Source organism: Talpa occidentalis, unplaced genomic scaffold, assembly GCF_014898055.3.
Source record: "Talpa occidentalis isolate TD23 unplaced genomic scaffold, MPIMG_talOcc4v2.1, whole genome shotgun sequence".
Classification (NCBI taxonomy): Eukaryota; Metazoa; Chordata; class Mammalia; order Eulipotyphla; family Talpidae; genus Talpa; species Talpa occidentalis.
In genome coordinates this window covers 146,299,476-146,312,047 of record NW_026555331.1, presented here as the reverse complement: position 1 = coordinate 146,312,047, position 12,572 = coordinate 146,299,476, and the positions used below count along the sequence as shown (strand labels likewise).

General features: G+C 50.1%; 1 protein-coding gene across 1 annotated transcript in view; it reads right to left on the bottom strand.

The window, feature by feature from the left end:
- TBXAS1 (thromboxane A synthase 1) overlaps positions 1-12,572 on the bottom strand; it is a 133,106-nt gene that overhangs the window by 41,602 nt on the left and 78,932 nt on the right. The window contains exons 6-9 of the mRNA XM_054692725.1: positions 11,452-11,540; positions 9,665-9,813; positions 7,995-8,125; positions 4,122-4,433 (exon numbers count right to left, since the gene is read on the bottom strand). Of these exons, the coding sequence (XP_054548700.1) occupies positions 4,122-4,433; positions 7,995-8,125; positions 9,665-9,813; positions 11,452-11,540 (681 nt within the window). The remainder of the gene's footprint in view (positions 1-4,121; positions 4,434-7,994; positions 8,126-9,664; positions 9,814-11,451; positions 11,541-12,572) is intronic.

Below are 12,572 nucleotides of genomic sequence, written 5' to 3'. Positions count from 1 at the left end.
TTATTTATACAAGCACTGGGCACAGTCAGAAGCGCGGGAGGGTGAGAGAATTCACCAGAGCCAGAGCGGGGAGCAGAACAGGCAGACTGATGAAATACACTGCTGAAGGGAGCAGCGGGCACAGCAGGAGGGGTCTGTAGCGCCATGTGGGACCCTCGCCAGTGACCGGGGATCAAACCGGCACTGCAGAGGCTGTGGGCAGCCTTGCAGCACAGCGCTCAACCGCTGCGCCACCAGGGGAGGCCCTACACAGTTATCTTGAGGCCTCTGGGGATCCTCCCTAGGAAGTGTGCCCAGTGCACCTGGGGCTGAGAGACGTGGAGATAATGGCAATGACGTGAGTTCCGGTGAGTCTGAAGGCCCACGTCAAGCCGTACCTGAAGGCAGCCCTGCTCTCTGGAGTTTCAGTCATGCAGGTCAGCAGCCCCCTGAGCTAGTCTGGATTGAGTTTTCTATCACGGTCAATAGAAAGAATCCTGACAGATGCAGGGCGCACACACACTCTCTCTCTGGGGGAGAGGGCATAGCTGTCATTGGATCCTCACAGGGCACTTCATTGCTCAGGGAAAAGAAACTCTAGAGCTCAAACCCAGTGATCTCATCGACAAATAGCAGGAAAGGCCAGCTAATGAGATGTGTGGGGCTCTCCGGGATACCACAGGAGAGCTAGGTCAGAACACCCCTGTGTGTGTGGGGCGGGGAGGGTGGAGCTGGAGTCTGGCATAAACTGGCACTCAAGAAATATTTGTTGAATGGAAACCAGCAGGAAAATTCTAACAAGACATACTTTACATGCAAATTTTCAGGAATATTTTCAGGAAAATATCTAATGTGTGAACATCTAATCTGCATTTCCATGTCCTGACAGATGGCCCATATTAACAGAACTCTGATTATAGTTTTTTAAAAAAAGGAAGAAAATAAAAGAAAAACAGCATGCGTACCATGTACAAGACTATACAACTATTACCACTATTGTGATCACCAAATTTATCTTTTATAAAACACAGCCTCTGTGTACTCCTGTTTCTTGGAAGCAGTCCCAGCTGTAGAGAGAAAGAAAATGACCTGGGGGTCTGGAATGGCTGGGGCAGGGCTGCGGACCCTCTCTCCAAGAGACTGAAGCTGTGTTCTCAAAATGGAACTAGGGACCACCTGCATCAACACCACCTAGGGGGTTTATTGAAAAATCCGTTTCCTCAGCCCTAGTCCAGGTAATCAGAATCAGAACCTCTGAGGGCAGGGCCCTGGGAGATGTGTTTTAAATTATGTTCCCACATGGTTTTATACGCACTAAAGTTTGAGGGCCTTTCTCTAGTAAAAACTAGATTTGTCGATGGGAGTCTTGGTTCCAGCATTCTGCTCAGCCCCGCGGGAGCTGTTCTTTGGGGAAAGAAGCCCCCATCCTAGGCTGGGGACATTAGAAGGAGGCCAGGGTTTGGTGAGACACTGTCACCTTCCTTGAGAGCATGATAAGCTAAGGCCATGTCAGAGGTAGGAAGTTGTGTGTGGGAGGGCTTTTGAGTGGAAGCCTCTGGAAACATGCCCTGGATCCTCCTGGCAGGTGCATTTAACCAGATGTCATGACACGGGACAGACACTTAGAGCCCCATAGCTGTCCAGATGTCACTGCACCGCCTAGATTTGATTGCTTGTTGTCTTCCATTGCCCTGGAGGATTTTGTTTGGAAGGGAGCTTTTCTTTTTTTAATTTTATTTATTTTTGTGTGTAGGCCAGAGATACGGCTGTGTGTGTGTGAGAGAGAGAGAGAGAGAGAACAGAGTGGGGAACAGAAGAGGTGGATCTACTAAAATACACTGCTGAGGGGAGCAGCGGGCAAGACAGGAAAGGTCTGTTGGCCATATGTGGGTAGCTCCCTGACCAGGGATTGAACTCAGGCTGTAGTGGTGATAGCGCTGAGACTTCAGGAAGGGAGCTATTGTTTTAGGAGACATAACATTGTTTTTCACTGGGCAATTCCTTGGCTGTGAGGATCGTGACTTAATTTAGCCTGCTTGCTGGTTTCTTTGAGACCAGAGGGCTGACTTCCCTCCATTGCCTTCCAGGAGTAGTAGCTAGAGCTTCTTCTGGAAGGTGCTTTCTCAAGTTCTCAGACATGCAAGTTGATGGGGTGGGTGTGGTTGTTTGGCTTAATGTGCTCTGTCCTCCTGGCCAAGGCTGTTGGTTCACAGATGGGTCATGCGTGATCTAAGCATTCCCTGCAGTGTGAACTCACAACTCTTGCTGGGAATTTTGGGACATAGATACTTTACTAGCAAGGAAGCCTGGAGCCCAAGCACTCCTGGCAGGCGCTCAGGATTTAGTGAGGAGGGTGTGACTGAAGGAATTAGAGCCAGAACTAGAATCTGAGCACCTCTTTCAAGACTGGGTAGAGATTTGCCTGAAGGCCACATCTATACCTGAGCTATCTAGTTATTTGTCTTTTTTTTTAATTCAAGATTTATTATATTTATTTATGCATACAAGAGCTGGGGTATAGGCCTGAGGTGTGGGGGATGGGGGGTGAGAGGATTCACCAGTGGGGAGCAGAACAGGTGGATCTACAGAAATACACTGCTGAGGGGAGCAGTGGGTGAGACAGGAGAGGTCTGCTGAGTCATGTGGGTAGCTCCCTGGCTGGGGATCGAACTTGTGCTGCAGTGGCTGCGGATAGCTTCATAGTGCTGAGACTTAACCCCTCCTGCTACCAGGGAGGCCCTACTTAGTTATTTGTTCTGAAAAGTTCCCCCTCCCTGCTTTTTGCACTTGGGTTGTTTGGGTGGGTGGGCTTTATAAACTGCTATTAAATGCATCCTAATAGATATGCCCCTCAGCTATCCTTACTTCTCTCATAGTAATGCACCCCAATCATCTTTGGTCCCAACCCCCCACCCCCATGAAAAAACACCACAACTACCAGTAAAACAGGGTAAGATGGGGAGTGGAGCAGGTTATTTGGATTCATGGCTGTTGAGAGTCCATGTCCAACAAATATTGATTAATGGATCAATGTCAACCTGGAGGGAAGCCCTGTCCTGTTCAACATTTTAATCAATGACTTGGATGAAATAGGAGACATGCTTAGCAAGTCTCAGATGACACAAAGCTGGAGGAATTGCTAAGATGACAGATGGTGGAATCAAGATTCAAAATTATTTTGACTGACTTGAGTAATAATAAGGATAAATATAAACTCTTGCATCTAGACTCAACAAATCAACTGTACAAGCAGTGGATTGGGACACTTGGCCTGGCAGATGTCAAATAACATCAGAGAACCCTGAGTGGACGCCAAGCTCATGGTGACCCCGGCGCTGAAGCAATTAGTAACGCAGTTAACACACAGAAGAAAGGCCAACCTTGCGTCGACTTCCCCACTGGGATAAAGAAATGAAATTTTCTTGGAAGACATTTTCAGCTTAATAGATGAAAAAAAAATTCAGATGGTTCCAATAGCAGAACAGGTTACCTCCCGACATTGTGAATATCAGAACGCAATAGGAAGGACTCCATGATGGCGGCCTTCCTTCTCAAAGCACAGATTGTGAAAATAATTTTTTCTTTAACAACTCCTAGGTCAAAACAATACATACAAAAGCCTCCAGATAGTAAAGAGATGGTAATGTCTAGCTTGGCACCCTTGAGAATTTGCTTCAGCTCCATCCTAGAGGGATAGCACCTAGAAGGGATACCTGGAATAGGGGCTCAGTGCTGAACACCCCATTTCACCTTCCTCTGTTAAAGGCTTTCTCCTCACCACCCCCTGATCGTCGCTCTTTCTTGGGGTACCACCCCAACTTGGCTGCAGTTTCTGGCTTACGGCTGGGCATGGGGACCCCACGATCAAGCACTGGGAAACTATGTCCCCCAACCCGGCCACTTGGCCTGGCAGCTTTGCCAAGCCAGACCTGGTTTCATGGCGTACCCCCGGACAGTGAGAGTATGTACCCGATTTACTTGATCATTTTCTTGTTTTCGGTTGTTCTGAACACTACATTTTACTTGCTAAATCGGAGACACAAAGAAGGTGGGCAACCGCCCTCCTTCGTCTTATAAACATAGACTATAAGCAGAGAACGCGCAGGCAGCCAGCCCGCGGATTTCACCGCGTGTCTACTCACGTGTTTCTGGTTGAAGCGGTCCACCTCACGCAGAAGCTTCTCTTGGCACTCAGGGTGGGTGGCCAGCAGGTAGGTGGCGAAAGAGAGCGTGTTAGTGATGATCTCATAGCCAGCGATGAGGAAGATGAAGGCCTGGCCCACCACCTCATCCACGGTCAAGGTCTGGGACAGGAGTCGGGGCTGGCCTTGCCGGGAAGGAGTGGCCGCGCACTCAGGGGAGAAGACTTGTCTGACGATGTCAAAGCTCTCCAGGCCCAGGGAGGCGGCAGAATGTCGGGCATCAAGCACCATTTGGAGGAAGTCTCTCCGCCTCTAAGGAATGGAAGAAGAAAATGCACACTTTGGTCTTGGAGTTACGTAAATGAGACTCCCGGGGCGCAAAGGAAGACGCGCATGTGCAGCTTTGAGGGGCTTCAGAGGAACAAGGGATCCTTGTGGGGTTCTCTGAGGTCCCCTGCACACCCCTTGCAGCCCTGGCTCACACTGAGGATGCACTAGGTCAAACCACTTTGGTTAAGTATAAAAAGAAAAAAATTACAAAACAGGAGGCACAGTGGAAACTCACTTCTGTAAAAAGAGTCAGCATCCGATATCCGTAATTACATGCACCTGTCCACGCATAGCAAATGTCTAGTGACCTCCATGCCCAGCAGTTCACAGTGAGCCGGAGCTGGTGGGACACCAGGGGGGTTTAGTCTTTATCTGAGCTTGTCCTGTTGGTTGCTTTGCCAACGGTTAAAACATCCTAGTGCATTCAGTCCAAGCGCATGCTCCCTTGTCGACTTCGGCACAACCCAGTGCTCCCGTGGTGGCTGGAAGTTTTTCTCGCACGGTAGGAAGTTACCAGAACCCGGGCTGGAGGGAAGGCGCTTGGGAGGTGTGTCCCTAGCAGGCTGCATTTGGCTCCCTTCCCTCCCGCATCCTACCAGTCTCCTCACCCGCTGCTTGCTACCCTATTTAAGTGGTTGGGTCTTTTTTTTTGCCATTTTCCTCTAACCTTCCTTATCAGCGATTTGCATATTCTTTATATTTTTACTACTGGGAATGGTAACAATAGAAACAGTGTAACAATAGACACTGCTAATGTTATGATTCGCGTTAGTGAAAATACAGCATTGACAAAGCCTCGCCTGGCACATCCTTCTTTGAAAAGCTCTTTCATGTGCTGAGTGACAAGCAACCTGCTACTCTTCTCTGAAGTTTACGGGACGAAAAGGCAAAAGGCGAGCGTCAGAAGCACCAACAAATATACTGTCTCCGCACTTGTAGCATTTTCTCGGTGGCTTCTCGGCTTCTCTCGCATTAGTAATCCGCGCTGTGTACACAGGAACACCTCTTCCATCCTTTCAGGCAGTTCTTTGGGGTGTGGTTGGTTTTTCTCCTCCAGAGTAAACCCTGCCCGTGCCCACTCCCTGCCTGGGCCTGGCGTGGTGCTGGGCACGTCCGTGATAAACCGACGCATGTGAAAGCAGTGCGGTAGATATGTTTTTGAAGCCTGTGCTGGATTTGTTCACAGCGGCGTGCCCTGAGCATCAGGAGACCTCTGCGGTGCTGCAGCGTCCCTGTATCTTGAAGCTGGGCTCACGGCTAAGCCTGCGGGCGGCTGGAACCTGGAGACCCAGGCCGCGGGGCCTCAGCGGCCGGCAAGCGTGCGGGTCCCCTGCTGAGAGCTGGCAAAGGGCCGGCCCTCCTCGGCCACCTCTTTCCACCGGGCCCTGCTCCTCTGCTCTCCACCTGGGTCTCCTCAAGGGCTGACTTTTCCCAGCATCCTTCCGGCAGCTTGGCCAACATCTGGGCAGCTGTGTGACTCTGCTGCTGGCCCTGGTCCGGTGGGGCAGAGCCAGGGCAGGGCTGGCACATGTGGGAAGCAAGCGCTCTCTGCTGCCCGGGCCCCTGGTTACCAGCACGGGACCCCAGAGCATCCCCGGGGTGCTCTGCTGGCATGTTCGAAACTCCTTGGGGTGTTTGTGGCTTTGCTGGACTGGGGTGAGGGGGAGGATGGGAGAGGACACAAAACCTCCGCACCGTCGGGCTTTCCCATGGCTCCCTCAGTTGGCCTGCTTTCCTTTCATCCTGGCTCAGGCGGGCTGCTCCAGGGCTGCCGCGTGTGGCAGAAATCCATCTTTAGCCCCTGTTACAGAGGCCAGAGGAAAGAGCCGCTCTCCAGGGCCCGCGCTGGAGAGGAGCATTAGCGACGATGGGTTTCTTTTATTTGCACTGCATCACTGAGGCTATTTGAACACTGCCCATTTAGGACCGAAACAGTGCTGGTTTATGGTTATATCCAAGAAAAATATGCACCCTGATAGATGTAGGTGTCTAATCCACCCATGGGCTAGAGCTTAGAAAAATATTTACCTTTTAACATCTGTGCTGCATTTTCCACTGCGCAAACACACATCTGCTTGATGGAATGTCTACAGAGTTCAGATGGGTTTAAAGCAAGTTTTCTTAGTAACCATATAGCTCTGTCTTGACACGGGCAGTCCTGGATTTGTGGTTGGGAGGTTTTTCTCAGATCAACTCACTGTTTGAAACAAATAGCTCTCGAGTTTATAAAAGGAAAACCTCGAGGCAATCCCAGTAATTGGATCTTTAATAACCCCTCACCTCTTAGTAAACCATTCGGGTGCAACCGTTTTAGAATTTTCAGCCTGATTCCACAGCCAGTGGATTTCAGGCTGGGGGCGGGGCGAGGTGTGCATGTGACCAAATTCCCATCGGGAAGCCCTTCATACCAACATTGAGCTGAGAAAATGATGCTTTCCCTCCCTCAGGCTCCATCCTCACTCTGGGTAAGAATGTTCTGTCCTTGCAGCTCACAGAGAAGGCCAGGGGTGCCTGTGAGCTGATTCTTCCCACACATCCAAGTGCATTTCACTGACTTCACAGAGGCGTGAGCTGGGGCCTGTGTGCACCTTCCCGCCTGCCTCTGGACCTCACACCTTTGTGGCACAGTTTCAGGCAAGCGGGGGAGAGGGGGGTGCGGAGCTGGGTGGGGCGAAACTGCCTCTGAAGGCTGGTCCAGGCCTCCAGGCACTGACTGACCCCTGATTTCATTTTCTGCCCTGCCACGGTGCTTGGACCACACATCCTTTCCTTGTTAATTGCTCTGAGTCACCCTGTCTTTGAGGGAACTCTCTTAAAGCTACCCCTTGCACAAGCTGATTCAGGAAAAGACACTTCAGCCCTGTTTTTCCTTGTAAACAACTTTTTCGAATGCAGCGTGGCCCTTCAAGCATCGCATGATACCTGCACGAACTTATCTGGATTGAAATGTCCTCCTTAACGCTGAAAATTCCTGTTTCTAGTCTCAGTCCAGTTCAATCAACACTCGATCCCTACTATGTGCCAAGCATAGTGTGGGTCTGCAAGGAGGGGAGATGCCTCTAGGTTTCAGGGGAAGCAGCGCCCCAACCATGAATCTGGGAGCCACGTCCTCCACGCCACCAAAGGCGCACGTGGAGTTGGCTAACAGCTGCCGACTCCTCTTTCCAACTCTATCTTGCGGCTTTTTACTACAAAGAACACGCTGATGAGAAGAACATGTGGGCACATTTGCCTAGAAAATTCTTTGAGGCTGTTAGAACCTATGCCCGAAGTGATGCTTGAAAGAGCGAGGCCTGTGAATTGGGGTGAGGGGGTAATCCTACTCGCGTCACAGTGGGGACAAATTGCCCTGGGCTGCTCCCCAGGCTCTTTCCCACCTGCCTTCGCCTTGTTTGCTCTTCCTCAGCCTCTTTGGGGAGCGCTGGCTGGTAGATTGCTAAAGGCCAGCGCCGTGTGGTGTGCAGGGTTGGGAGAGGAGAGAGACAGGGATGCCAAATTAGGTTCCATTCCATTTCGATGCTGTGTCCTATTAAAATACGTTACCTCTTCTGCAGCTTGCTGGTCCCGCAAGGCAATCACATTCCTAATGAGTTTGTTAAAAAAGCCATTCAGTTCATCTCGGTTCTTATTGGGCAAAATCCGGGCCAGTGGGACCATTATGGATGGAAATGATACTTGAAAGAGAAAAACAAAAGTGGCATTGAAAAGGGGGTGATAATAAAGCAGGGCTATTAGATGCCTGTTACCAGGAAGCAGAGCCTGGCCTCCAATCAGGCCCATCTCTCTTGCACCGCAGCTCCTCTGGGCAGGGTGCTAGCTCATGCCACCCCCCCACCTCCTACACCTCCCCAGGCCTGGCACGCGTTGGCTAGGCATCTGTACAGTGGACTCCCCACCTCCATCTGGCACTCAAGAAGTAGGAGAATATGCTAAGCCAAGATTGGCTTATCCTTCATTTTCTAGGCCCTAGGCATGAGGGCCCAGGGGCTTGGTATTTCATTGAAGCAGGCCACATTTCAGTTCTTAGCTACTGGTAGAAGCTCATCTACTCTCTTAACTTTCTGGTCATTTGTATTTCTCCCCCTGGATGACTGTCCCCAGAGCTGTCACCTGACTCGTCCCTAAGAGCTGCCACTGTGGTGCTGACAAGACCGGGCCCTAGCTGCCATGCCCTTGGGACTGGCTACCTGGGTTGCTCGGGGTGGGGTGGGGGGTAGCTTGGACCTTGGGGTTGCACCCACCACAGGAGAGCAGGGCTCAGCTTGGTTTCTCAGGCCCCATGGTGGACAGCACTGTGGGGAGATGGCAGGCCCGGACCCACAGAGTCTCAGAAGGCTCTGCCGGATTTCAAGACCAGGAGCTGGACCCAGTTTGAAAGAGTGGGAAGGTGGGCTCAGCGTGGGGATGGCACGGCAGCAGGAGGAGCCAGCACAGTGGACCAGCCACTTCAATGGTCATGGGCATCTGTAGATGGCAGAGGGGCCCACGCAGCTGGAGCAGCTCCTCTGGGGCTGAGGCTGAAGGAGGCCACTGGGACTCCATAGTGGTGACACCTACAATTTCAGTGCTGAGCAGATAGCGGGACAGGGGCTTCCATGGAAATTGGAGGTAACAGGGGTTTCCATTGAAAGTGACTCCAAAATGGGAGCAGATAGAATTTACCAGCCCCCCAGAAAGATGGCAGCAATCAACACCACTTCTGTCAAGGCAAGAAGATACTGGCATTGGGGTTGAAACACTTCTAAAATGAAAATCAAATAAATCGTTTTGCCGCCCAGCACATCTGACTCTAGTTGACAATTACTGGGCTTGAAGCGGAGACATCTTCTGGAGAGGGTGTTGCAGGGGGCAGAACTGTAAACCTTGGAAAGCAAAGGCTTTGGATTCCAGGCTTGTTTCTGCTTTTCTAAGCCTCAGTTTCCTCCTCTGTGACATGGATTCTCTGAGTGAACACACACCAACAGGGCAGTGCAGGCCAGGCTCTCCCAGGTGAGAGAGAGTCCAGGACCACCTGTGCTGGTAACAGGTGACCCCACGCTGGTGACAAGAGGTGACGCCAGGAAGACCAGGTCTTGCTAGGAGACTCTCAGAGGCACCCCAAGTGCCCTTTCTTAGAGGCAGGGACGGAACCCTGAGAGCTGCCTGGGCCTAGCCGGGTGAATGGGTCTGCCCTGTACCCCAATCTGATGGCCCTTGCCAGGAGCGGTACTTACAGATCAAGACCTGGATGGGCCTGGGGATGGAGACTGTGAAGAAACGCTGGCAGTGCTTTACAAAGGGGTGGTCGGGAGACTTCCGGGAGTCCACCTGGGTGCCGAAGGCCACGCTGGCCACCACGTCGGTGGTGTAGAAGCAGTAGCACCTGTGGGGGAGGGAGTGCTGGGGTTTTGAAAGGACTCTGCCACAGGCCACCCATCACACTCCCTCCAGGGCCCCCGGCTGCGGGGTTGCGGGGTGGGGATGATTGGAGAGTGAGCACAACGTCCACCCTTGGAGCAGCGACAACAGAACAAGAGACGGGACACATGAGCGCGACAGGTGGCTGACCCGCGGCGGGGAAGAGAGCGTCACTGACTCACTTCCGGGGGCTGGGCGGCCTTGAGCAGCAGACAGTCCAAAACCAAGAAGCACCTTTTGAATTCTCCCGGAGAAGGAGGGAATGTAGTTGGCGCAAAGCTGTGCCTGAGCCCAGCCCAGGTCAGGATCTCACGATTCACTGACACGGAGCAAATTGGGATGGATGAATTACCAACCGGATTGCCTCGTTTTATTTGCTTCATCCCCGCCCCGCAACCTTCCTAATGATTTGACAGTTTCCGTGAGAGCAACAAACAAAAAACAAGGGCCTTTCACGTGCAAATAAATACAAGAAAAACTTGGGGACAAGCTTCACGACCATATGTAGATTATTACAAAAAGTACACGTTGCACTTCAGAAACAAACAGAAGGGAAATTGTCTGGCAGCAGCTCCCCAAGAATTAACTTCTTAGGCTCCAGGAAACCTGCCCTCCCCCCCTCAACTCCCCGGCCCAAATAGCTGTTTTAAATGAAAACAATCCTTCTTGTTACCTTGTGGGTGTGTTCAGGTGAAGTAATTTTCTATAAAGCAACAACTGGCCTTTCATGTCCTTTTATAATTAAAAAGTCTGTTTTCCCGGCTTGGTGTGGTCACATACTTAATTCCTCTTCTTCCTAAATTCTCTAAGCATCGGCTTATCTTTATGGGACAGTGACATCTCAAGACAACTTCCTGAATTTTGCCTGCTTCTATCCAAAACATCCCTACAGTTTCTCAAACAAGAACTGGACTCCTGAATGTGATTTCACCTGATCCTAATGGTTAAGAGTTGAAAGTTTTGAGTTGTAGACTCAGGATTTATAGCCACTAAAACCATCTTGTCATGAACCAAGTCCTGCATCTAATGACCAGAGAGAATGTGTTCAGGAGGATTTTGTGAACAATATGGCAGAGCTGAAGTGCTAGTGGTGACTATGGTATCTATTAGTGATGATAACAAGAACAAGCCCGCCTCTGGCACATCCGCCCCGCTACTCCTAATCTGCTATAAATCAGAATTTGCATAGGACAGCTTGGAGGAAACCAGACCATCATTTAAATTTGGTGTCCATCACTAAGTCATGGCTTCTAGGCTGAGGCGCACTACGATTTATCTTGAAGTAAAAATGTGCAGACCTTCCCCCCAGGACCCTGTCGTTTCTGTCCAGGTGTGTCCTGCCCACTCCAGGTCTGAGGACAGGTGTACCTACACACCACTGCCCACCCAAGGCTCCCTTCCATAGGCCACCCCCTCCCCAGCTGTGTTCACAGGTCACATGGATTTCATTTCTTCTTACTAACCCACCCATGCTTCGATGAACTTCTAGCTTTTTCATAGTTTGCTGATCCCGAGGTAATTATTCAGCAATTATGTACATTTCCAAGAAGTAGCGATTCAAAATTGTGATTTCGCATCTGTAATATGGCGATGAGGCCCTTACCTCTGGATGTCGAAAGCGTCCCCAGATTCCGCGTAGTGCTTTAAATGAGCCAGGAGCAGGTCGCAGGCTTGGCTGATTAGGGGAATCATCTGATAGCAGATAACAAAGGTATAATTAGGACATCATGCAAGGCGCACACCTAAATTAGCTGCAGATAAAGAGGTTGTGTGTGGTGCTTCTTGGGAAAATGGACTTTGTTTTGAAAGCTACTTTCATGCAGCTAAGATTCAAGAGGAAGGGCTAAGATTCACAAACATCATAAAATACAATAGCTGAACACGTCTTTTGAGCTTAAGCAATCTTATTTTTAGAAACTAAAAGAAGGAAGGATCTAGAGTAAATACTGTGAAATAATTAGGAAAATGATTGTTAAGTGCTTAGACAGAAATGAGAAGCAGTAGTCAGTTTCATGACATTTGGTTAGCATTAGAGTTAATAGACCACAATCCATATGGATTGGAATTAGCCCAAATCCATGTTTGTTTGGTTCCAATTATACTTTAGATCTTCCCCTAGAATATAGACTCTTCATATTCCAAAGGAACCTAAGGTCACCCATTCCAACTTCTTATTCAATAGGACCATCATTTTTTAGAGCATTTCTGACAAATGGTTATTTCTGCTTAGGCTGCTTAAATATTCGAATATAGGGCTCCCCTTAACTTCAAGAGGCTTCCTATGTGAAGTTGTCCTTTAGGACAACTATTGAATTTCTTTTTTTTTTTTTAAAGATTTATTTATTTATTTATACAAGCACTGGGATAGTCAGAGGCGCTGGAGGGTGAGAGAATTCACCAGAGCCAGAGCGGAGAGTAGAACAGGCAGAGTGATGAAGTACACTGCTGAGGGGAGCAGCAGGCGGCAGGAGAGGTCTGCGCGCCATGTGGGACCCTTGTCCAGCGGCCTGGGAGCAGCCGGGGATAGAACCGTCGCTGCAGAGGTTGCGGGCAGCTTCACAACCCAGCACTCAACCACTGCGCCACCGGGGAGGCCCTGAATTTCTTTTTTTTTAATTAAAAAAATATATATTTTTTTAAGATTTATTCACTTATGCATACAAGAACTGGGGTACAGGCCCAATATGTGGGAGGGTGAGATGACCCATCAGAGACAGAGCTGGG